Source organism: Passer montanus, unplaced genomic scaffold, assembly GCF_014805655.1.
Source record: "Passer montanus isolate IOZ18808 unplaced genomic scaffold, ASM1480565v1 scaffold46, whole genome shotgun sequence".
Classification (NCBI taxonomy): Eukaryota; Metazoa; Chordata; class Aves; order Passeriformes; family Passeridae; genus Passer; species Passer montanus.
In genome coordinates this window covers 1,952,386-1,978,977 of record NW_024369485.1, presented here as the reverse complement: position 1 = coordinate 1,978,977, position 26,592 = coordinate 1,952,386, and the positions used below count along the sequence as shown (strand labels likewise).

The 26,592-nt window shown below is 39.5% G+C and overlaps 2 protein-coding genes across 6 annotated transcripts in view; one reads left to right on the top strand and one right to left on the bottom strand.

The window, feature by feature from the left end:
• On the bottom strand, positions 1 to 20,901 carry GEN1 (GEN1 Holliday junction 5' flap endonuclease). 2 transcript variants are annotated; one of them, XM_039721616.1, is made up of 14 exons: positions 20,669 to 20,901; positions 17,499 to 17,696; positions 15,851 to 16,037; positions 14,330 to 14,506; positions 11,540 to 11,650; positions 9,461 to 9,534; positions 8,882 to 8,970; positions 7,926 to 8,076; positions 7,770 to 7,806; positions 7,600 to 7,680; positions 6,694 to 6,824; positions 3,882 to 3,943; positions 3,215 to 3,358; positions 1 to 3,003 (listed from the first exon to the last, which is right to left on the bottom strand). In XM_039721616.1, exons 2-14 carry the CDS (start codon positions 17,657 to 17,659, stop codon positions 1,565 to 1,567), a joined length of 2,844 nt encoding a protein of 947 aa, XP_039577550.1. In that variant the 5' UTR covers positions 17,660 to 17,696; positions 20,669 to 20,901; the 3' UTR covers positions 1 to 1,564. The 2 variants fall into 2 exon arrangements, with proteins under 2 accessions (XP_039577550.1, XP_039577549.1); XM_039721615.1 differs by having other exon boundaries at positions 20,677 to 20,901.
• A 92-nt stretch (positions 20,902 to 20,993) lies between these two features.
• The window catches only part of SMC6 (structural maintenance of chromosomes 6), a 38,732-nt gene continuing 33,133 nt past the window's right edge, over positions 20,994 to 26,592 (top strand). For 2 of the 4 annotated variants that reach the window (XM_039721612.1, XM_039721613.1), the window contains exon 1: positions 21,205 to 21,544. The gene's annotated coding sequence lies outside the window, so the exon portion shown is untranslated. Of the gene's footprint in view, positions 21,127 to 21,204; positions 21,545 to 26,592 lie in introns of those variants that run through there. The other 2 variants (XM_039721614.1, XM_039721611.1) reach the window with 2 other exon arrangements.

The following is a 26,592-nucleotide window of genomic DNA, read 5'->3' as shown; positions in this document are numbered from 1 at the left end:
CCATCAGCAAGAAAAAAAAAATCATACATAACAAAAACCACTGTTTTTCCACACAAAAAACCTCCCATTCAGATCTCTCCATTACTGACCACTGCATAAGGAATGGCTCCTTGCCCATGGCACGGGGGTTGGAACCAGATGTTTTAAAGGTTCCCTCCAACCCAAACCATTCTGTCATGCTATGAATCTCTTCCTTTAAAATTCCCAAGTGACTCTTACTCTCCTTCACAACACTGTTCTTCCAGCTACCTTCTCATATCAGCTGGGCACTTATGAGGCCCCAGAAGACAAAGACCATCTTCAAAACTGAAGTTCCCAATACTTTTGATTTTTTTTCTCATTTCCAGAATACATCTCTCATTTGGAAAATCAATTATAAATAAAACTTTTCCATCTTCCCAGAGAGTAAACTAAGAAACTACCATTTTGTCTAATTATAGACTGTATTAGCTATAGGCTACCTGTCTTCCTTAAACATATCTGGAATTCAGCTTCCAAACTTGGTCCTTGACCATGATGAAGAACTGACATTTTCACTAAGGCACAGATATTCTGAATTTCTCTTGTTACCAATATGTCTTGGCAAGAATTGTCTTCCTTCTGGCTGGTGCACAGAAGAAGTTACAAACACCTAATGCAGACAAGGAGGCATTCCTCCAACAGGCAATTGTTGAGAACTTTTTTTGGTGTATGAACAGAGATTGCTTCTGTAATAAAGAGGTAGGAAGAGCACCTTCAAAACTAATTGTTTCCCCTTTTAAAAAACACTCAAACATTATATTATTCAAAGAATTTGCAATATGATAACTAGAGTTTACGTAACTTTCACTCTATTAAGAATGGAAGTGAAATTTCAAATGAGATTTCAACCTTCTTTAAGAAAAAAATGCCCTAAATAAATTTAATTAAATTAGTCATCAAATCTCTTAAATATTGGATATGACAGCTACAACACCAGAGTATCCTTACATGGCTTATTCCACTCTTTGGAAGAGGTGCACCCACAAAGAACAGCTTATTATGGGGCACAGCAGACATAAATTTAGCTAACCTGTGAGGTACATCTGCTGTGTGTCTCTGTCTGGTCCTTCGGAGATGGTCAATACAACCAGAAACACAGGATTTCAAAGCCCATTTCAAAACTTGCAAAATTAAATTAGTGGAGGAGAATGGAGAATTTCAGTTTAAAAACGCTGCCATCACTTTTTCTTATTAGGAAAAACCAACAGCACTGCAGGCACTGTTTTCTAGTAAGTGTTTTTGTAAGCAAGACTAATAGCTGTACACAAAATCTGCACAACTGATTGGGGGAAAAAAACTTTTTCTTAAATATCTCTCATCCTTGCATACTGTATCCTGATGCTGAGGTATCAAGTTCAGAATGTAAACACACACAGAATGACTGATAGTTGCCTACAGTCAACTGTTTGGCACTTTTGTTAACATTTTAGTTTCAAACTTCAGCTCCAGTGCCAGCACTCCCTATTCATTAAAACTGTGTCCACGTAAGATTGATAGTGCATACTGCAGAAACATTGAGAAAGAACTCTTTAAGAACTGACAATTAATTGCTATCATTATCTATTTTATGGAGAACCGAATTGATTTTGATTCTTGCTTTCAGTCTTTCAGACAGGGGAAGGGGACTGTCTGCCCACACAGAAGTCAGAACAGCACTTTTGTCTTGCTGTGTAGGATCAGAATCCAATCTTCCAATTGGTCGCTCTGGACTTTGGGAACAATTAACTACTTCTACAGAGGATGGTTTTGGAGCTACTTGCACTGAGAAACTGTTAACAGCTTTCTTTAAATCAGTCATTTTCTTCTCCCTAAATGTAAGGGCTGAGTCACTGTTTGTCCTTTTGCTAGGAACAATGCTATTCTTTTTCTTTGTCAAACATTTTTTAAATTGGCCAGGGTTCAGTTGCCTTTTCTGCTGCTCATAAACCAGGATTTTATCCACATGCCCATCATCACTGTCTTCGCTAGAAGAGCATCTGTTCTGACAGACACTCTTCTTAAAAGAAGCTTTCCAAGTAGTTTTAATACAAATTTCTTTAATGTGACAGCCAGTTGCATCTGCTGGCTTTTGAGACACTGGAAGCATTTCATACCCAGGATGAAATGTCTCTGGTGTTTGCCCACTGCAGGCTAGAGATGCTGAACCACTTCTAGAAGGGTCTTTTTGCACCATTTCAGCCAGGATGTCAGCTTTTTTGCATGCATCTTGATAGATATGTATGCTGGATTCACTAGCAGAGTTTTTTGATAGAACATTTTTCTTTTCCTGCACTAGGTTATTTAACTGACATGAGGAAGAGACATGATTTCTATCAAGATTCAATGTTTTTTTTGTTCGTTCAAAACAATTCAAAGACTCCAGTTGCACTGCATCTTCAGACAAAGGCTGTGATGGAATGGGAGCCTTCTTAAGTATTCGCTCGTTTAAAGACCACTCCTGAAGTTGTCCCATAGCATCATTTGAGAACACATCACCTTCACTATCAGAATACATATCAGACTGTGTAACATCAGAATATTCTGAGCTGTTTCTTACTGATTCATGACTTAGTGGATGTGAGTATTTTATGCATGTGGTTAAGTCAGCTGCTGGGTCATGGTCATCACCTCCACGGGCTGGTGCAGTGCTGAAGGAGGCTCCTTTCCCATCAGTACTGCTCAGTTGCAGACCAGCTGGTACAAAGGAAGAGGATGATATCCCTGAATATTTAGTGCATTGTGAGGGTACAGATGAGTCAGCAAGAGCAGCTGCTGGTGCTGACACGTGAACTGCTGTTGTGCAGGAAGCTGAAGGCAATGCTACATCTTTTGATCCAGTACTTCTCAGCTGCGTCTGATCTTCCGGGGGAGTTTTTGTATCTGACATGGAGTGTTGCACAGGAAGAATTCTGTTTGTAGGCTTTAAATTCATTTGAGACAGAAGATTGGTAATTTCATCATAAGAATTTGGTAATTCCTTTTCTTCTGATCTGTTTTTCTTTTCTGAAAAGAAAAATAATAAAAAGTGCACTTTGAATGGCATATAAATCACAGTTCATATTTCTTAGTGCAAAAGTACAGAATAGTAAAAATAAAGCACAGTCCCCTCATCTTGCTTTGGCAGTGTATTGTTCAAGAGTGGAAGAAATGTTTTTTGCTTCTTTGCATTCTGGCAAGACACACAGATCCATAAGAAATAAGCTTCTGGACTTACTTTTCTGTTTCTTCTGAAGAATGTCTGACTTTTCCACTTGATAGAGGGCAACAACATCAGGATAAGCAGCCTGAAACAAAGACTCTTCTTCTACTGTGACTACAAACAATTCCACAGGCTCATCTTCTGGATCAACATAATGTTCTGAAAAAGTAATGAATGTACTTTTGATATGAATGACATGTCAAAGTAAGGAATAAAAAACCAAAGAGCAAAGAAGGTACATAAAAAGTCAATAGTATGATATTTGAGATTTATCTACAAGTAAAGTATTTTTCTTCCTTCTAGTCTCCTGGCAGAAATGGACACACTACAGGGAGTCTGGCAGCACAGAAAATTTTCTAGCTAGTAAATAGTGACAGCTTTAGGTACATAGTGAAATAAGGTACGAAATACACAGTTTAGGTCTTCTTTACAAGTACCAGAAAAAGTTGAAGACTGAGTCACTTGCTTTCTAGGTAAATCTGTTTACTTTAAAGCATTGCTTTTTTTTCAGGGTACATGAAATTTTGATGCACATTTCCTGTTATTTCCACAGAACAGTTTCCAATCTCGCCCACATTCCATTGCCTTAGAGTGTTGCCAAACTCTTGTCCTCTTTAAAGCTTGATTTTATCTTTTTCTATGAACTGTTTTGTTCCATAATGTACATAGAAACCAGACCCACCTGGTTTTTGCCATTCAATTTCAAAACAAGGAATTCCATTTTTAACACGTGTCTTAACAATCCTGTAAGAAGAGGAAATCCATTAAATTACTTAAATCTAGACTTAAATCTAAAAATATTTCAATATTCTAATTTGGAATGATTCAGAGGAAAAAAATCTTCTCATAAAATTGAAATTACTACATCTTTTAAAAAAATACACTACCTCTGTACATAGTAAAATTTGTAGTATAGATTTGACCACTGAAACATTTTTATTTGACACTCAGAAGAGCATTCACCAAAATAAAAAAGCTTTTCTGTAATATACAAACATAATGCAGTGTCCTACAAATATCAGTTTGGTGTCTTCAGCTGACCTACCTGAAAGGCATGTCCTGTGTGACTAACCTGATCTTCTTCGACAGGGTGACCCACTTAGGGGATGAGGGCAAGGTTGTACATGTTGTCTGCCTAGATTACAGTAAAACCTTTGATGCCATTTCCCACAGCTTTCTCCTAGGGAAACTGCCTGCTCATGGCTGGGATAAGTGCACTGGGTTAAAAATAGTTTAGATGGTCAGAGAGGGGTGGTGAGTGGAGTTACATCCAGCTGGAGGTCAGTCACCGCTGGAGGTCCCCAGGGCTCACTGCTGGGGCCAGTCCTGTTTAATGTCTTGATCAGTGACCTGGATGAGGGGATCAAGAGCACTCTCAGTCAGGTCACAGACAACACCAAGCTGGGCAGGAGTGCTGGAGTGCTGACCTGCTGGAGGGCAGGAAGGCTCTGCAGGGGATCTGGACAGGCTGGACTGATGCTGAGGCCAATGGTGTGAGATTCAACAAGGCCAAGTGCTGGGTCCTGCCCTTGGGTCACAACAACACCTGCAGTGCTACAGGCTGGGGAAGAGTGGCTGGAAAGAGAACAAGAGCAAAAGGACCTGGAGGTGTTGGTCAACAGCAGTTCAACGTGACCAGAGTGTGCCCAGGTAGTCAAGGCCAATGGCATCCTGGCCTGGATCAGTAACAGAGTGGCCAGCAGGACCAGGGCAGTGATGATCCACCTGCACCTGGCACTGGTGAGGCCACACCTCAAATCCTGTGTCTATTTCTGGGCCCCTCACCACAAAGGGTGGTACTGGATCTGCTGGAGCATGTCCAGAGAAGGGCAGTGGAGCTGATGAAGGAGCTGGAAAGGAAAGGAAATGGCCTCAAGCTGTACCAGGGGAGGACTACATTGGATATTAGAAGAAATTTCTTCATGGAAAGGTTGTCAAGCATTGGAACAAACTGCCCAGAGAAGTTGTTGAGCCACCATGCCTGAAGATACCTAATTTAAAAGACGTGTAGATATGGAACTCAAGGACACAGTTTAGTGGTGGACTTGTCAGTGTCAGGTTAATGGTTGGACTTCTCCAAACCAAATGATTCTATGATTTTAAGATTCTAATGCCAGAGAAGGCTGTTGTCCTGGACAGTAACTTTCTGAATAACCAGACAGGGTAATTTATATCTTTTGCATGAGAGCATGAGGAGAGATACAACTTGAACTGAGCAGGGACAGTCAGTCACTGAAATTTTTCTAAAAACCTATCTACACCCCAGTTTAGTAGCTTCCTATGCATAAAGAGTAGGATCATGCTGATCCTGCTGAACCATTACTGCATTTTTAAACACTTGCTAACAAAAGAAATCTTCCAGAGCACGCACCATCTTTCTTTTAAACTTCTGAAACACCAGAAAGTGTTATAAACAGAGAATGTCAATGAATTCATTCATAAAGGTAAATGCTGGTAATTTATCTTGCCAACCTAATAAAAAAGCATTCTCCAAACAGTCTCCCCAATATTTTGAAAGATAACACTGAATAGATCAGCATCTCTATAAGTACTAATTCAAGACCATGATACATCAACCTAGAAGTGATACTATCACACTGATATTGACTGTCCTCCTGTGCCCCAAAATTAATGTCTAAAAACCTTGACTAATACAGAAAAATGACTAAACTTCTTCCAATAAAAGAATTGGGGAGGCAGGGAGAATTTGGGTTTCATTTGGGAAACAAAACCATCAGATAAAGTTAAAATAAGTCACAATTCCCTTCACAAAGTGAAGTCCAGATTTGCCAACAGCCACTGTAGATTCTAGAAGTTGACTTAAGTTTAAGAAGAGATTAGATCATTAAAAAAAATAAATTACATTGAGGGCTCACAGAATAAGAAAATGTTCATTCTGGCTCAGTAAATTCCTAAGTAATAGAAATCTGGATGGTGGAAAAGTATTCTGGGAGAAAGCAATTACATGCTTATCTTGCTTTTTCTTTTCTTGTCCATTTTTAGTAACAGTAAACTTGGCCATTCTTACATTTCTAGATGTAGCAGTCCTGAATGAAAAGTAGTGTTGACACATAATACAATGACAGCTGGTAGGTCTGATAAGCAATCAGAGACTATGACTAAATTTGCAGATGCTCATTTCTAAGCCTGAACTCTTATTTTGAGACACAGAATTCAATTAAATGTATGCTAAGAACCTGAGCAGATGACTGAGGCAGATCCAAGGAAAAGGAACAAAAAGCAAACATACAAACATAGGAGAACACAAGCACTGCCAGTTAGAATGAGACTGCTCTATGTTTTACTTTGTGCAGCACTAGTAGAATTGGTGCACTGATATGAATTTTTACCTCTATTCAAAACAAGCACAAAGCTTGAAACAAAGATGGAAGAAAACCATATTTCCTTTTTTTTTTTTTTTCAGAAAAAAACTTGTGGTTTTTATCTGTGAGCAAAAGTAAACATATTAAGTTGAAGAAATCAAGCTACATTACCGTATTGCCTGCAGTTGTTTTGAGTCAATGTATCCAGATTTTCTCTGGATCATATCATAACGTGTCAAAAGTGCTAACAGCTTCTTACAAGCATAATGTCTGGTCCACTCCATCTTCTCTGAAGCAAATAGCTGTTTGTATTAAAAAAAATCCCAAACTTTAAAAACATTCTTTATTCTATTAGATGTCATGCTTAGATAGTTATGTAGTTGGGACACTGGGCTAAATACTTAAAATATCTGGAGTACTTTTATATATTGGTGTAATGCCCAACAACACCTCACTGCCAAGGGAGGGAACAGGTGTCCCTATCAGGGCACATTCATCAGCTGTCAGTGACAAGCCATGGATCAGTTGTGTGGTGGCAGCAGCAGGGATAAGGCAGGTGTTAAACACCTAGTCAGGTTCACATCAGCTCTGCCAGGAGCTGTGAAAGTTACAGATTTCACATATGAGACAATGAACATGGATCTTCATTAAAGGCACATTGTTCAACTGTGATCTACTCTACTATCTGTAATTCTTACACTGTCATCAAACCCAAAAAATGAAACGTGGTAAGAGATCTGATTTTGCCAATAAAAAAGAAGTAAAAACAAGAAAACAATGCTAATGTACATATATTAACACCCTCATCCCCCATCTAGCAATATTGGACAATGAAAAACAAAACAATGACAAGTGAGCTTTCTCTTTCTTCCACTCTTCTATCTACCTATTTACAGCAACTGATTTCTTCCAAAGTCTTCAATTTTAGGCTTTCAAAACAGTGAGGTGTATTAAGATGTTGTAGTAAGATTCTTTAGTTCTTATTTCAAATAAAATTACCAGTAAGATCACCATTATCCCTTCCTTAGTAATAAATAAAAGACCACGAAGTTGAATATTCAATATTTTGTTACATACCTGAAAGGACAATAAATTTGGCCTTTGACATTCCTTTATGTTGATCAATTTATTCTTGTTTACAAGAAACTCTTGGATAACCTTGAGACAAAACATAAAAGAAACAGTTTAAGAGAGGACAAAAAGCTGAAATTTAAACCAATTGATATTAAGTAGGTTTTTTTTGTTACCTCAGAAAATGGAAAGCCCTCACAACTCATGGCTTTTCTGGAGGTAAAAACAAATGTGTTAGGAACTGAGGACAAATGGGAAAAAATGCAGCATCTAAATGCTCACCCCGCGTGTGAATGCAGGGAAAAGCAGTTAAATTTTCAGGCCATTCCTACTTTCTGATACTGTCCTCCACTGCATTTGCTTGTTTCACTCGCTCCCACCGATGCCATGCACAGGGGCAGCAGTGTTTGGAGTCACTGGGCTTGCAGCATCCCACACTTTCACAGAATTTACATCCATTGTGCTCGTGTTCCTTGTGAGAGCCTATAGCAACAGACACAAAGAGAGGAGAAAAGGGATTCTGAAAATCTCCAAACCTATAAAGGCAATATTACAAATACAAAGTTCAGAACATGTAAGAATGTGATGTGAATGGCAACTGTAAGCAGATCTGAGTGCATTAGCTGCATTTATGAATTTATAGTAAAAACTGAAAAAGACATGCAGGCTTTCATTCTTCTGAAGACTTTTTCCCTCAACAGTTTCAGATCTTAAGCTGGAAACTTATTATCAAAAACTACAGAAGTAATGTGTGATAACCTGGAAAACACATATAAGTAATATAGTTGAATCAGGTTTTTCCTTCACCAAATGATGGACTTGAATGAGTTCACTGATCAAAGATAATACCAAAATCAGGGTCTTTGGGATTAATTTCTTCTTGAAGAAACACTGCCAAATACCTCATCAAATGAGACGAGATTTCGTCCTCTTGATGCAGGATCAATTCCAGCAACTAAAGAAAGAGTTGCTAGGCAGTATAGAGTATTACATGCTGTCTTTACTGATCATGTTAAAAAGGCAAATATCTGGGATCCCACCACAGCATTATGACAACATTCTATCTGCTGTCAACTAGTTTCACATTTGAAGAAAATTAGTCCCGAGCCTTAGAAGTGTTTATATAAGGGTACATATGCACAGTATTGAAAACATGAAGATGGAAGCTCAAAAGCATTTTTAACACTAGGAGAAAAAAAACCAAAATCCAATAAAACAAAACTCATCACCCCATAATAAAAAGTAAACAATTAGGCTAAAAGTACAGCTCAGCACTTTTCACACTGACCTGGATGATGGCACTGTGAACAGTGAATTACCCTTTTAACCAAAGGTGGATTATCATCATACTGACATTTTTGCTTCCACTGCTCAAACCTGAAAGGATGATGTTAAAAGGATCAAGAAATATTTTTAGCTTTCACACTTAAACCACTGAAAAAGAATTTCTTTATACTTGTCAAGCATTTATCCAAGAAACAGTTTCTCAACTTATGAAACAAGGGTCTTTTACAATACATCATGTTAGATTTCTAGCATTGACACGCACATTATGATAACAAACACAGAAAGCACTTGGTATCTCAACTCCTAATCCACAACCCAACTAAAAATCAGCAGGTCTCATCAGTCCCTACAACTTTCACTCCAATATATCAACTTATACCTGCTAGCTCAAGAGTTAGGAGCCAGCTCATGTTCAAAAAAAAATGAGACTTGCCTAGCAAAACAATTCCTTTAGCAAACACAAGGTAAGGAACGTGGTAACATCCTCCCTAACTTAAAGTATTACAAACATTGTCTTGGAGCTGAAGTACATACTATTAAGTCTTTGAATAAAAAACACTTACGTAAATTTCCATTTTACCTTTGCAATAAGTTTTGACCTTGCAGAGTCTCAATTAACTTTAAAGCTTGCTCCTTCCCAACTCCTGGAACACCCTATAGTGAAATATGAAATATTATTTAATTACAAACAAAATATTCATATTCTCACAAAAACATCTTTATTATATAGTGTAGAGAAATGACAAAAAGTGATTACAGATGTTGAGAATAAATTGAGAAAATATTTTTTATTAAGTTTAAGGGCAGAGAAGGTGGCAGATTACAGCTGTACTGCCATTGTAACACACAAGCTGTTCTAATGCTCAACAGCACCTGAGATAAAACAAGGCAAAGAAGGAAGTAAAAAGCAATAATAAACTAAAAGAATTCAGAATTCAGAAAAGAGAAGTTACAATGAAGTAGAGAAACACTGACACGGGTTGCCCAGGGAAGTGGTAGATGCTCCATTCTGGAAATATTCAGGGTCAGGTTGGAATGGGGCTCTGAGTGACCTGGTTTAATTAAACATGTCCCTCACTGAAGGGGGGTTGGACTTTGGACTAAATGAACTTCAGAGGTCCCCTCTGACCCAAACTACTGTATCAGTCTATGATTTAAAACACACACATATTGCTTTCCAGTTCTTTCCATCTTCACCCTATTTTTCCAAGAATCAATACACCTGATTATGAAGATTGTATTGAGTGTACTTTCTACAGCATCATTACAAATAAATCTATTTTTATTCAGTTGTAATGGCAAAACTGAATACATACAACCATATAAAATAAATCTATATTTCAAACCAAGTCCTCATTGGACTACAGTCAAACATTCAAGTAAAGTCAGATATTCAGTTTCTGCAAGGAAAGGGTTATTTTGATGTATTTTCAACAAAGTAAGTGCAATTACAGCGTGGTATTCTCATTTACCTGTTCTGCCAATCTCCATTCCCAATGCACTCCTATAATTCAGCTTTCTTTACAAGTTTCTGTCTTCATCTACTCTGCTGAGCTGCAATAATTCAAAGGATCTATCTGGCATCACATAATTGTGACATTTTAAGGCTATGTAAGAACCTGGCATTCCAGGAAGTGCTTTGGTACAATAACCACTGATTATCCGCTGGTTTTTTTACTCCCTCTCTCTTTACACAGTAGTAACAAACTATTTAAAGATTCCTTTTCTGTTATAGGAATCTTTAAATAGTTTGTTACTACTGTGTAAAGATTCCTATAACAGAAACAAAATTAAAAAAAAAAAAAAAAAAAAAACACACAAAAATAATGAAAGGTTTATTTTTTCCAGCAGTATCAATTGTTTAAAAGATAGTTTTGTCAAGCTGGGACACAATTATTTAAGAATAACTAGATATCTGCTGCAAGCCTGAATGGGAGCAATCATTGGCTGAAGTCACTACATGATGAACTGTATGGAAATCAAGTTTCATCTCACTTCTTCTCCCTTTCAAATAGCCATTACAACAGCTTCTGTTCAAAGTCTCAAAAAAGAATTCAAGAGTTTACAATAAAGAACAAAAAGAAAGAAGTGAAGTAGTAATGAGTGAGATTCCTCTCAATTAATTAGGCAAACTTCCAAATAGATCACTTCTAATTATTTGTAAATTATATATTTATGAACAATGGAACAGGAATACATCCAAACTGCATCCAGAAATTCCTTTACTAATAACTACAGCTCAAAACCACTAACAACTACAGCTCTAAAGAGCACAGACAAAGCAGTTTTTTCTCATTTTCCACAGCTCCTCTGCCAGGGATGCACTTGTATGTGACTTGTTACACAGCATCCTCATAAACAATGGAGCTCTCACGCCTTGGCCCAACATAATCAGCATCTAAACTTTTGCCTTCACCTCCATTATAGAAAAGGTTTGGAACAAGACAAAACAGTCTTAGAGAGACAGATGTTCATGAACCATTTTAAATATCTTTAGCCTTTTACAAATAGAATTTACAGTGACTTCCAACACATCTTCTACTGGATCTCAGTAATCATGCATTGCATAAGCTTTCCCAGCATGCACATCTCCCTTGATACACTTTGTTGTTTTCCAAGACAGTGTAAGCACCAAATAAAAAATAATTATATTGCTTACTTTTGGAAGATAATCACAGCCCAGAAGAACTGCTAGCCCAATCAAAGACTCTCTGTCACAACTGAGTTTCTCTTTAATAGAGGACATTGTGTAACAGTCAAGATGTGGATCCTGCAAGAGAAATTTATTACATATTATTTCTGTTACATCTGTTACAGGGAAGAAACTGCCCTGAGTCATTCAATTGGCATTGCTTACACCCCTATTCACCCACCCACAGGAAAGGGTTCTACCCCATAAGAGGGGTCTAATAGAAAAAAAAATAATTGCCATTAAAATTTATAGTCCAATGCATGGACACCACATGAACAACTACAGTTCTGCAACTTCAAGTACAGGCATCAACTGTTGAAAGAAACTAAAATAAACCAAGAGGTCCATCACACAGCTGGATAACCATTTCACATGATGGGTGAGGAACTGTCTCACAGGTCAGACACTAAGAGTCACAGTGGATAGGGTTAAATCAAGCTGGCAACTTCTCACAAGAGGAATTCCACAGGGCTCCTGTGCTCAGCCTACTTCTCACAAGAGGAATTCCACAGGGCTCCTATGCTCAGCCTACTTCTCACAAGAGGAATTCCACAGGGCTCCTATGCTCAGCCTACTTCTACTTCAACCTTCATTATCATCCTGACGGTGATACCAAAGGGTTAATTAAATTTCAGGATTGGAAGGAACACTACGTAAGTTTACCAACAACACTAAACTGAGAGGAGTTGTTGACTCCCTGAAGGGCAGAGAGACAAACTGGAGAGATGAGTGCTCACCAACCATATGAAATTTCACAAGGGGAAGTGCTGGGTCCTGCACCTGGCAGGGGCAGCCCTGGCTGTGTGCACAGACTGGGCAATGAGAGGCTGGAGAGCAGCACTGCAGAAAGGGACTGGGGATCCTGGCTGATGGCAAGCTGAACACGAGGCAGCAGTGCCCTGGCAGCCAGGAGGGCCATCCCTGTCCTGGGGGCATCAGGGACAGCATGGCCAGCTGGGCAAGGGAGGGGATTGAGGGGATTGTCCTGCTCTGCTCTGCACTGGGGCAGCCTCACCTCCAGCGCTGGGGGAAGTTTTGGCATGCCATAATATTAAAAATTCCTTCAGTCATTAGAGAGCATCCAAAAGAGGCAACAAAGATGGTGAAGGGACTTGAGGGGAAGCTATATGAGGAGTGGTTGAAGTAATTTGGTCTGTTCAGCCTGGAGGAGACTGAAGAGAGACCTTACTGCAGCCTTCAACACCCTCACAAGGGCAAGAAGAGGGGCAGACACTGATCTCTGATCTTTTCACTCTGGTGACCAGTGACAGGGCTCGAGGAAGCCGCATGAAGCTGTGTCAGGGGAGGTTTGGGTTGAGCATCAGGAAAATGTGTTTCACCCAAAGGGTGGTTGGGCACTGGAACAGCCTCCCCAGGGAAGTGGTCACAGCACCAAGATACACCTTGTTCAAAAAGTGTTTGGACAAGGCTCGCAGGCACGTGGTGACTCTTGGGCTGTCCTGTGCAGGGCCAGGAGTTGGACTCAATGATCCTGATGGGTCCCTTCCAACTCAGTATATTCTATGATTCTAGGTGTTTTTATTGTTTATTACCTGTAGAAAAAAATGTGGCAAAACTGACATTATCAAATCCTCGTGGCTGTGCCAAGTAATTTCAGGAAGTGAAGTTTTTAAAATGCATGTAAACATTTCAATGTACTACTTAAGTAACACAAAAGAACAAAAATGTTATCTAACATATTAGGCATAAGCTAAAGGGACTCAAATACAAAATGGAATCAAGACTAACATGAATTAAAACATAGGTCACTGTCTTCTTCCTCAATCACAACAAAAAAATCCCCCCACAAGCCAACAAACCAAAGTGATCCATTTTGCCAGAACAGCTGCCCCTGACAGCGTGCCCCCTGCACACTCACAAATTATTTTTTATGCTGACCTATATATGTAACTAAGTACAGCTGTAAGGTTGAGCTTGCCTTCACTGTTGGTGATAAATGACAAAGAAGCTGAATGAAACCACCAGGTCAAGGAAGAACTCAAACATGGTGTCACCAAAGTAAATAACCTTTCATCAACCCTAATTTTTTTGAGTTAATTACTTGTAGTGCACTTCTTTTGTTCTATTGATTTTCTCATATCTCTGATGTATTTTTTCAACAAGTCTTTCAGATGAACATTATAAATTACAGAAATTTGGGGTAGCCTTTCATAATTTCTGGAAAATTGTATTCTTAACAAATGAACACTTCAGTTTAAGGCCATAAATTATTTGGTGTTTTGAGTGATCACAAAAATTGATTGTGATACAGATGTACAATCTCTACACTATTCATAGTCAGTTGGGACAGACAGCATTAATTGCAAGGATATTGATAATAAAATGAACCTGTAAGATGCAAGTATGAGAACACTTATTAGACCCAGGAGGCTGATCACTCTCATATGACCTAAGGGTAAAATATATAGAAAGCAATTACTTCACTCATCTTCTCCACAATAAAGGAGGAAACAGGAAAAAAAAATTGCTATTTAGCTTTATATGAGACACCACAGGGTACTTACTACAAGCACAGGCAATATTACCCTGTTCTCAGTAGTTTTCCTCTCACAGCCAATACAAGAATTACCAGTGAATCAAATAAAATGCTTGTGTCTTAAACATACTATTTTAAACAAACTCAACTACTACAAGGTAAGTTTAATAACATATACGTATTTTTTCAAGTCCCTTCTTTCTATTTACACTTCTGTAAAGAGTCTATAGAAAGGGTGGGAAGAGGGTGAGGTACATCACCTTAGCATTCATGGCAAAGTTCCTATAAACTGTTTGAGCTCCATACAAGAAAACATCTCCATCATTGGTAATGCAGCCATCAACAAGTCCTTTTGCATTTAGGTAGGCACACATTGCCTCTGCTTCTCCAGCTGCTTGAACCCAAGGGACACCTAAACACTCCAGCAGTTCAAGACACTAAAAGCAGGAATACAAAAGGAAAGAGGTTGAATGTTGAGTTATTAAATTCACTTATTAGCATGCATTTTCTCAGACACAAGTGCATTTAAAAACCGCTACTGGTGTTCTGCCAATGTAACACCTCATCAATGAAAGCACTACTTCAGCATAAAATCATTTCCTGTATCAGTGAAAAGGAGATATCCACAAAGAGCTACGTATTAATTACAGGACTTGAACACAGCGTGATTAATGGCCGCTCCTTCATGAAAATCTTTACACTTTATACAGATATTTAGGATGTTTTCCTAAATCAGAGTAGTAACAAAGGGGAATTTATCTTTGAGCAGTAATGCTGTTTACTCAAGCAGTAATGCTGAGCCAGAACAGACATCTTCCAACAGGTGCCAAACTTCCCAAGAATATCAAGCAGAAAAGTTTAATGCTGTCATCCTACCAAGACTGGACCACTGTGCAAGACACACCGATGTATACTTAAACATTTCAGAGAAAGTATTTTATTTTAGAATAAAACATGAATTGGTGTGTACAATCTAGTGAAGCCCTGAGTGTCCATAAATTATACTTCATAGAATTTTGAATAGACAAAAATGGTTAATGGGGTGGCAGCATATGAAGAAGTGTGGATACCAACACCATAAAGAACAGCAAAGTTAAATTTTGCAATTATGGTTGTCAATCACAACAGCACAACATGCACAGTAAAATTGTTCTGACACTGTTTGTCTTCTACAACACTTAACAAATGCTGTAAGGCCTGACTTCAAAGGTGCACATTCCTTCAAACCTCAAAACATTGTTTACATTTTTTGTGTATAGAGCTGTGAGACACTGAAAATATTAGGGATTAATGACTTAAACAACTGGCCATTTGAAAAATCAACAGGTGCTTTGCTGAGGCCACGTTTGCACCCCCAGCCGAAGAGCAGGAGAATTTTTGGGTGTGTGTTGGTGAAACCTCTGATCCAGTATGACACAGGGGGTGCACACCCACCGTGGAAGGATGCCAACAAAAAAACAGCCTTTGTTTAGCAACAAGCTGGTTTTTGAGCTGGGTGAGGCCAGCAATAACCAAATCCTGTGAGGTGGGATAATGCTTTTTTAATCTTGCCAATTTCCTCCTTTACACAAGTGGCTCAGGTGTAAAAGATGTAGGCACCAGTCATTCAGTGTCATTCCACCCTAATCTGTCCCAAAGGAGTCTCTTAACAAGAACCTCAGTTACCTGGCCTTCAGGGGTGGGTTGTAGCAAAAACTGTCAATTATTTCAAGCTCCCGTATTTAATTTGGTTATGATTTTTTTCTATCACATTAAAAATACTTCAACATTCAGTTACTTGCCTCTTTTAACATGGCTTTAAATAAAGATCTCCCTGTTCCTACAGCTCCAGCTTTCTTCGAAGGCCCGTAGCGCATCTCATTCCTCTTGCTCATGGTGTCTGCTTTCAGCCTGGGGGCCTCTCCCTCCATGACAAACACTAGTTTAATTCCCATTGATGTAAAGAAAGAGAACCGAAAAAATAGGTTTCTGCAATAAAGCAAAGTGTTCCAGAAGCTGAACTATTTGTGAAGACTCATTTCTTCAGACATTTTCCTTATATTTTCCTGGCACTACCACTGGAAAAATCCTAGAATTGTCTTTACCTCTAATGATTTTCTCACCCCAAAGCTAAACAAACCCGTGATCTATATTCCTGTCTTTAGCTGAAATTTTCATACTATGAAATTGTAGCAGCTTTACAAAATTCCCAAGAAAATACCATATAAGGACAGAAAGGATCTTTTTCAGGTGTAAAGACGTAAGCAAACTTAAAAGGCTTAATAAAAATATATTCAATATCCAAAATCTGCTTCCAAACACATATTTACATTGATCATTTAATATTAATTATTAACCCCAAATCTATCAATACAGGTACAACTGAAGTGACTGAATACTGTAGTATTGGACAGACTTCTAGATACCATTACCATGTCAATTTATTTCTTATGCAAACCAGCACCACTGAGGGGTAGAGTTTTTACAAGGCTGCAGTAATAAATATTTGGACTACAACAGTAAAATTAACAGTAGTCACATCAAACAGCATATGCTTTTACCAGTAATTCCAGCATCAATCTTTCAAAAGGAGTAGATCAAACATTTGTATCTCTTTGACAGACATGGAGAGATCATTGCACTAATTTAATTTTGTACAGTTACTACCAGCAAAAAACAGTAAGCTTGTCTTTTGAGGTTGCTTCTATTTTCACAAATGATGTACGAAACATCAATCCATACAATAAGTTACTCAAAAATACAAATTCTCAAAAAAAAAATTCAACTGTCTGAAAATATTTTTTTGGTAGAAATCTGTTCAACCCTTTGTCTTGCTTTGGAGGTCTGGACTGATGCTTCCATTCCACTGCACACAGGACATCCTACCAGACTAATGTAATGACTTTGCTAATGCTGCCAGTTTTACAGTTAATTATCCATTTGAGTTTGTAAGTATAAAACATTTTAAGACAATATTCTCAGAAAATGCTGAGATTTTTTATTATACTGAATTTTATATCATGCTGAATTCAACAGAAGCCACAGGAGTGTATAACGCCATCTAGTAAGTCAGTATTCTACACTGGTAACTAACAAACATTGATGAAAATCTGTGTTTCATTATTGTTAACACTGTTTGCAGAGAACAGTGCTTTGAAATTATAGATTCTTAGACATGCTCATTCCTTAGATAAGTCATGTAAACTAAAAATATATACATATTCCTCAAGTTTGTTCAAATGCCTGAAGAATGATTTAAATATATTTAAGTCAACATGGGGGTCTACTTAGAACCAACTTCAAACCCTTTACATATGTAGCATAAGTGATAACTAAATCAAAACACCAGTCATATGAATTTCAGAGCTACTCTCAGAAGTCTATTGAATAAGTAACATATTTAAATTATACAGCTCCAAGACATTTGGCTCGAATAATTGATATGGATACCTGAGATGTGGCTTGGTAACTACTCCAACCATCTTTTTAACGGTCTGTGCTTCACAAACCCACAAACTTAAATCAACAGCAAGTGTTTTCCCTCTGAGACTGCTCATGTTGACAGGTTGTCTCACAGGCTCAAGGATTTGCCACAGGTAAGTCACTCCCATTGTTTTTGCTTCCTTGTTGTCAGAAGGTAGATTTTAACTGTGGAGACCAAACAAAACAAAACAGTTTCAGCATATGACATGAAGTGAAGCATTATGACTGTGAGGTCCAGAAGATAAATATATATGCCACTGTAAGTTCTAGTTTTTGAGGCAAGAACACTTGCAAGTCCAAGTCCACTTCCAAGACTTCTAAGTGTAGTGACTCCGGTTCACAGATGGTTTATTACCAAATACCTTCTTAGGACAGAACAGCTGCATTACTAATAAGCTGAACATAAATAAAACAAAACTCAGTTAAGGAAAAGAAAAAATAAACAATGAAAAAAGTATTAATTTCCAAGTCTCATGTGTCCCTTACATAAACACAATCCAAGTTTTATTAAAAAACAAACCACAGAATTCTTAAGGAAATTACTTCCTGATTTGAGGTAGGATTCACATTAAAATTTTCTGTTAAAATAGAAGTAGCTTAAAGCTATTTGAAGAATATTTACAATGACAACAGAATTCAAACTTTCCTTGCATTTCAAGATGACACAAGAGGAGTCAACACCCAGAGATTCTGACTTGGGAAATTCAAGTTGGAGTTCAGGGAAAAAAGATGTTATTGCTGCTGTGGTTGCTCACAGATGGCATTCTTAACATCCAGCTGCCATACTGTCCTACTTTTAATCCAGTGCTGATGGAAGCCTCTCTGAGCAGGAAATCAGCAGTGACTGGCACTGAAATTTGGGAAGAGAACTCCAGTGTAGTATTAATAAGGAGACATTACTCTATTCTGGCCTGGATGGCTGGGGAATAGCTCTTCTGAGCAGGAAATCAGCAGTGACTGGCACTGAAATTTGGGAAGAGAACTCCAATGTAGTATTAATAAGGAGGCATTATTCTGGCCTGGATGGCTGGGGAATAGTTCCGTGCAACATGCACACCTGGCTCAGGATGGTGCACCTCCTTGGCCAGGATACCCAGGATATTCATCAGAAAATTATTACTTTTCTGAACTTCTTACTTAGGGCACAGAGTCCAAACTTATCACTTCAGGTAATCACAGAGCCCTTAAACAGGATTGGGCCAACTTGTTACAAAGCTCTCAGTGCAACATGATGACTTCTGAATTTCCCTTCCAAACAAATGTCCCGGCATTTCTAACACTGACTGCAGAAACACTGTGTCCATTCTGGTACTGTGTGACCAGCACTACCCATAATGCACACCAGTGGAAAACACAGACCCCACTAGGAGGTATATCTCTGTCTTATATAACTTTAGTTACACAGCTCCACTCTCCATGGTACCCCATTACCACACCCATTTTCTTCTGCTTTCATTATTCTTCTGGTTTTCACACCTTGCCAGTTTTACACGAGGCCTCTAGCAGATACTCTGCTTTCCACCCTCACAATAATACCAATTTATTCCTGCACCGTCTTATGGTACAGAGTTTGTCTCATGCTTACTTATCTTCTCTCTCCTCTCCCAATATTAGAATATAAAAATCAAATACAACTTGGAATGTTTTGTATTTCTTTCTGCTTTTGACATTACTGTACACTCAGATAAATTAAAATGTTCCTTTGAATAAATCAGACTAGATGACCTACCAGTGCTCAGAGAGCTGCTTAAGACACATGAGAAGCTAAGCCACTGTGTGGTCTCTCACATTTAACATCAGAACAACAAGCCTGCCTTTGGAGGGTGCATTCTTTTATACTCTAATTCTGTTTTAAAGCAAGGCAACTATTCAATTCCAGGTTGTTTTTAAACCAACTTCTCAATAAGATTTACTTTCCACAGAATTTAGGTCTCTAATCCATTTCTTTAACTACTACAATGACTCAACCTCACTTTAGTTGTATGCAGAAGAGTATTGCTTTTGTTATTGTACGTCAAGCACATAAAAATTAGTTAAAAAGACAAATCAAACATACAACTACATAGTACAGTTTCTTGAAGTCCAGGATAATCAGTTTCTCTGATGCACAGGGGACGTATCCAAACCTTCTCAAAAGACAAGCATAACAATTCATCTTCAGTGAGAGAACACCTAACAAAGAAGGAAAATGTCTTTTTGGTGTTAGAATTTGGTTTCCACTAGTCTACATCAATAAAATTTCTTAAAAAAACAACTGTTAGTCAGTTTCTAAATATTGTTATGGAGTGTCACGTAGTACTTAATGGGAAAGACAAATACACTACAAACACCCTACATCTGGTTAGATTATAAATAATAATAAAAAAGCATAAAAATTAAACACTAAAAAAAAGGCCAACTTTTTCACTGTAATAAAGTATAGCTATTTGAGGACTTAAGTTTTTCACATCACATTGATTATCTATCTAATGATGAGTTATGGAAGCCTGCAAGACTAATAGCAGTCTTTGGTTTTTTTTCAGTGTATTTCATAAAATATTTAAATTTGAATTCAGTGTACAAATAGTTCAACTACTCTTAACATGAATGATCTGTCTACTCGGATTTGATTTAACAGCTTCGTTCACCACAAGCCTCCAGCCCCAGAGAGATGGCAACTTCCAAAGAAGCAAGACTGACCTTGATTTATTTTCATATACTTAGAAATCACTGAAGACCGTTAACAGTAAACATAACCATCCCCCTGCAAAACCTTCTCAATGTCTCTTTAGGCCAGAACATGCTAAACCTATAGAGCTTTAACACTATAACACTATAGAATGCTTTAACACTACACTCTCATTTACTAAGTTTTTTTTTTACACTGCCAGAAATGCCAGTTACTTAAAAACAACCACAGAAAGCATTTAACGCTGAAATTCAATTAATACAGAGATACTTTCACACATGACCAAGGTAACTTGCAAAGACAACTACGCATGTATTTTAAGTTTCACCCAGGGGTTTAAAAAGTTAAGTTTCACCCTCGTTTAAAAACGAAGAAAAACACGGCAGAGGAAACACGAAAGCCCTGACGTTTTTAACAACTCTCCCCCTCTTTCTCTCTGCGTTACCCCAGCAGAGCTTTGCCAATAAACCTGCGCACCGATGGACAGCAGCAGCGTTTGCAGATTCCGGCGGGACGAGCACAGCCCCGAGCCGCTGCCGGCCCGCGAAGCGCCCGGACGCGCGGGCTCCCCTCACGCAGCGTTTGAAACTCCCGCCCCGCTACGCCCACAGGAACAGGCGTGCCCGAGCGCCCCTGGGCTGCCGAGCCTCGACCCGCGAGCGGGCCCGCCTCCGCGGGGCCCAGCGGGAACGCCCGGCCCCGTGAGGGCCCCGTGAGGGCTCCGCCGGGCCCGCTCGCACCCGCTCGCACCGGCTCGGGAGCGGCGGGAGCTCCGCCCCACACACCGAAAATGGCGCGCGCACGGAAACGCGCCCCGCGGGCCGCGGAGCGCGCAGGCGCCGCACTGGCGGAGGCGGCTCTTCCGCCCGCTCCGGCCCGGCCCGCCCCGCGAGAGCCCCGCCGTGCGGGGATCGGGAGCTGTCCCAGGTAACGGGGCGAGGGGCGAAGGGAGGGGAGACAAGGGACGGGTGACCCATGCCGGGCGAAGATCCTGGCGGGCGCTGTCGGGCGCGCCGCGCGCTCCGGACGGCTGTGAGGGAGGGCGGCCTGGCGGCCGCAAGGCGGGGCAACGGCTGCCAACCGCTCCTCCCGCTGCCCCCGCTGCCCCCGGCCTGGCGCCGCGCTGCTGTCGCAGGTGGCTCTGCGGGGCCGGTTAGCGGTCGGAACTGGCATTTGTCACCCGCTGCCCAGCGTGTGCGCCCCGCCGGGTGCGAGCGCTCCCTCGGGTGCCCATCCCTGACGGAGGGGAGCGGGAGCGGCGGCCGCTCCAGCCGCCCAGGGACCCGTGTCTCTTCTAGGGGGTGGGGGAGCCGTCCGGGTCCTGCGGTGTTGGGGAAAGCAACAGGTAATGGTGGACTTGAGGGGATTTCTGCCCCGCTTTCGTTTTCGCTGTCCGTAGAGGTGGCAGAGCTGCCCTCTGTGCCGCAGTGCAGTTCTGGGCTCCTCAGGACAAGAGAGAGATGGAGGTCCAGTGGAGGGCTGTGAAAGATGATTAATGGACTGAAACATCTCTCTTGTGAAGAGAAGGCTGAGGGAGTTGGACTTGTTCAACTTCGAGAAAAGACTGCTGAGAGGGGACCTCAATCTGTGTAAATCTTTAAAGGGAGGGGGTCAAGAGGATGGACCAGGCTCTCCTTGGTGATGCCGAGCAGTAAGACTGGAGGCATTGGGCAGAAACTGATGTACAGGAAGTTCCACCTGAACATGAGGAGGAATTTCTTTGCTGTGCAGGTGAACACGAACTGGAACTGATTGCCCAGAGAGGCTGTGGAGTCTCCCTCACTGGAGATATTCAGAAACTGCCTGGACACAATCCTGCGCTATGTGCTCTGGGATGACCCTGCTTGAGCAGGGAGGTTGGACCAGTTGACCCGCTATGTTCACTGCCAGCCTTACCCATTCTGTGATTCTGGGGTCAGGCAGTGCTTCTCCACTGTTTGATGGTATAGGCTTCTTATGCACTGCCTGCAAATGTGTTAGGAGAGGAGCTGTCAACATCAGACATACAGTCTGACATGGAACATCTGGCTCAGATAGTCCTAAAATGTAGAGCACTCCACTGCTATGTCTTGAGACTGGGCTTCTGACTTCAGCCCTTTGAAATACCTCCTTTTAAGTTGTTTGTCCGTTGTAAACCACGTTGTTACCCCCAGAAGTTAAGGTTACTGAAATTCCCTTAGAAACCTCCTCCCCTCCACATCTGTCTCACTGGTTCTATGACCACTACCCAGATGTTAATTTGTAATTTAATTGCTATTTTCATGACTGTACAATGTAGTGTGCTATACATCAGCTAAAGTCCTCAAGTATTTTCTTCCTCTCCTTTCCATATCTTGTGTTCATCCTGCCATAGGTCTGCTCTGATGTCTTTGCTTCACCTGTGTTTTGCCAGCTGGGTGAAAGGCAGGGCTATAGCTGGGATGTGTCCACAGTGTTTAAAGGGGATGTCCCACAAGACAGATGGGATACCTTCCTACCTTATGTGGATACCAGGCCAGTTGGGGCTGCTAGAAAGTCACTCACGTGGGTTTGGTGACAGCAGGTTGCTTGTGTCAGCCCTGGATGAGCCAAGCTGTGACCAGCCAGGCAGGGAAAAGGGAAACAGTTGTGGAACTCCATAGCAGTGAATACTGTGGAAAGATAGGACATTGATTAAGTTGAAACATGGGTGAATATCAGTGGATGCAGCCTCTGCCTCCTTATCCTTTGATGTGTACAGGGTAAGTACTTTTCTAACATGTAGCAGTTCTTATCATTTTATACAGGACAATTGGGGCTTGCATTTTTCTTTCATGCTCTCATTATATGCATAACAATTGCTTGTTGTAATTTATAGTGATCCTTTTATTGTTTTTGTGATTGAAGCTGTCTTGCCTTTATTTGCTTCCAATTATAGATCCAGTTTCTATACCTAACTGTTTTCTCTTACGATTCAAGATAGTTAAGTTTGTTTTTATTAAATCAGGATTCTTGATTTCTCTTTCTGAATGACTGTTGGATTCTTGCTTGAATTATTAACTTGACTTTATGATCACAAGCTTCCATTAACATAGTCTTACTTAATATTGTAATATACTGATGTATATTTTATACTTCAGATTTAGGTATGATGCCTGATCCATTAAAAAATCCTTTTGTTAACATTTGTCAGTCATGTCCTTTGTTGGCTTCTCAGTAGTCTACTATATATTTTTAAATGTATTGATGTATTTTTTTGCCAGTTTGTTTCCAGTATAGTATTGCATACTTTAATAACCTTCAGATAGCTTGGATCAGCTGCTTTTCCTTTGCCTTGAATAGTTATTCCCAAACTGTTGTTTAAAGTTAGGGTAAGTAGTGCTGAGACTGAAAGCAATATTTTTTTCAATTAAAAACTTAATGTAGGAAATTAGGGGTGCCTTGGTGCAAGAGTTTTGGGAGCAATTAATGTAAAAAAATTCTTGTCAAAAATATCAAGATGACATGAAGATAAAATTCAAACGTGTCATTTTCTGTGTATTTTTTTTTAAATGTTGGCTATTTCTTCCTGTGCCTTTTAAAACCTTATTAATGGGTTCCTTGTGGTTGTGGTCAGTTTCTTGTTCTGTTTGGGTTTTTTGTATTCAGGGAAGAGTCTGCATCCACTGATATTTGTCATAATTTCTGAGGCTGAGTTCGCTTGTAGTTCCAGTTAAGTTTTGTTTTCAGTACTAGCTCTTTAACAGTTTTGAGGTGCAGATGGTTCTGTCTTTTGCTTTCCTCACAGTTACTACATGAGATTATTTTGTTCTGTTTTCTGCTCTTTTACTCTCTTTTCCTTAAATGTTCAAATTGTATAGCAGTGGAACTCATAGCCCTCATCTTTAGTTTGGATGTTATTAATTACAACATTTAAAGCTTATGTTTATGTCTTCATATTTGGGTGATGGATGCCAAGAGCTTGCAAGTGGCTGATTCCTGGTCTGAGTAATTTGGCATGAAGGCATGGCTTTGTAGTAAAGCCAGAGTAGCATAGCACAAGGTGTGTAAGCTGAATCATGAAGTGTATTTGCTCCTTGATTTCCTTGTGTGTTGTATTAAACTACATAACATAAAGTGGATATGATAGTTTTGCTGTAAATACTTCATGGGCATCATCATTATAACAATAGTAATAATAATCATCAGTAATAAACATCATCATCCTTCTTCTCTTGCTCCTCTAATATTTGATAAAGAAATCCCTACCATAAAAATCATTGCAGGAGTGTCAGATGGCAAATTTTTTGCATTTCTGCATTTGCTTTGAATTTTGTTCATTCCACATAGTGGAAAGGGATTAATACTGTTTTTCTTTATCTTTTAGATGCTGTGTGATAGAAGATTAATGAGGGAATCATAAAACACTGTATTGTATAAAGCAGTCAACAAATATGTAGATTAGAAATTAGATGTTCTCTGTAACCCTTACAATAAATGCTGCTCTCTGTGGTACTTGGTAGTATAAGCTGTGTGACCTCTCATCAGTTGAACTCTAGTCAATAGTCTGTCCAGAACATTAGGCTGACCCAAGGAAAATGCTCAGAGAAGCCTCTTGTTCTCCACAGTGACCCATGCATACAGATCTGCATGGTGAGGTGGTTAGGAGCTCACCTAACTAACCTTAAAAGAAAGAGGTTCTTTCCCAGAAAGAACCCAGAAAAGGTTCTTTTTTGGTAGAATCAAAGACTTGGGGTGATTTATTATTTTGTTGCCCATGCATACAGATCTGCATGGTGAGGTGGTTAGGAGCTCACCTAAATAACCTTAAAAGAAAGAGGTTCTTTCCTGCTTTACTTTTTGGTAGAATCAAAGACTTGAGGTGATTTATTATTTTGTCATGTAAAGAGCTGCTTGCACTCAGAGGGATGAGACAGAATGAGAAGAGGGAAGAAAGACTGCTCCCCTCCATTGCAATACAAGTTCTTGTGACTGAAGCTGTACTTCAGCAGTCTTTATTTCATGGAGTTCTCTGTAGATTCTCCAAGTAACTAATCTTAAAACAGAGAGAATGTGGAGCAAGACCTGCTGAGAAGCTCTGGGGGGTGTTTGACAAGGGGGCCCCTGGGGTCCTGAGGCTGTGCACTGCACAGCTGGACCTGCCATGCTGACCCACCCAGCTTTCTCACAGGATGTGTCACCTCCCTCCAGGAGATCATGGTTGGATTCTCTCCTGGATTATCCCATCTGTCCTGAGGGACAAGGAAGTGCTTGCTTGTTGTCATTACCTGTATCCATGAAGAGGAGTCTTCTGGCCTCCAAGCCCCCAGTGTGTTTAGACATTTCTCTAATGCTAGGCATTCTTTCCTGCACCCCACACATTAAAAAAAATTAAAAATTATTTATTTTTATAGATAAGCAGCCTATTCTTAGGCCATGTGTCATTCAGTGATCTTTCTATAGGAGTGAATGTTTAGTACATGTATTGCCTCGGAATTTTCCTTGAACTGGTGCTGTGCATTAAAGTTGGTTGTCATCTTTCTTACAGGGGAGCTCTAGATGAAATTCCAGCAAACGAAGCTGAGTAGGAGAGCATAATGCATTTCAGAAAAGTTTTGATGTCAGAAAACTGTGCAACTGATAGTAGTTCTAGTCTGTTTTAGATACTTAGCAGTAGCTAACTTAATTGCTAACAAATAAAAAGATTGTGTGTTGCATTTGTGTAAATAGCACCTTGCTTCTACTTAGGGCAGGTATGTCAGCTTCTGTATTTTATGTAGGTCTTTGGGTCTGTAGGTATGAAGAATGTAATATATACTTTTGAGGGAATAAAAACCATACCATAAACTTATGATTACAGAAAATATGAGTTTTTATATGTTTTATAGTTTGTTACTTTTGCAAGATTTGTTTCAGACCAGTCCTCTTAGTGCTGGAAGTCTGTGCATTATTTATTGATTTGTAGAGGAAATTTATACATGTGTCCTCTATATAGAGAGAATAATTATCCTTTATTAGGAGCATATTGTTTACTGTGATCATGTTATACTGCCTTGTAGTGTAAAAAACAGCTCAGGAAAAGTGCTATGAATCTAAATTTTCCTTTATTCTACTTTTATGTGTTTTGCATATTAATTTTCTTGCCTTTTGTTGACAGAAATTATTAATACACTTTGCTTTTGGCCATGCAGCTGGCTTTAATCAAATCAGTATCAATGCTGCTGATTATACTATGTTAGTTATGTACTTCTTACCACTAACCTTCAATTTCATTGCTAACCAAAAACAATTGTAGCAAGTATTCCAAAGTCTAATGTACCGAGGAAAACAGAATTAAGGTTGATTTTATTTATTCAGCTTGATTAGAATAATGAAGCTGTGGTTCTTTTGTTTTGATGCAACTTCTTCATAGCAAGTGTAGCCTTAAATTGCTGAGGTTTCAGTTCTGGGAAAGTA

Coding starts and splice junctions, on each gene's coding strand:
- GEN1 (XM_039721616.1), bottom strand. CDS start 17,659: ATGGGAGTGACTTACCTGTGGCAAATCCTTGAGCCTGTGAGACAACCT. Junction 8,077..8,881: donor TTCACAGTGCCATCATCCAG/GTCAGTGTGAAA, acceptor CTGTTGCTATAG/GCTCTCACAAGGAACACGAG. Junction 7,681..7,769: donor AGGGCTTTCCATTTTCTGAG/GTAACAAAAAAA, acceptor TTTTGTCTCAAG/GTTATCCAAGAGTTTCTTGT.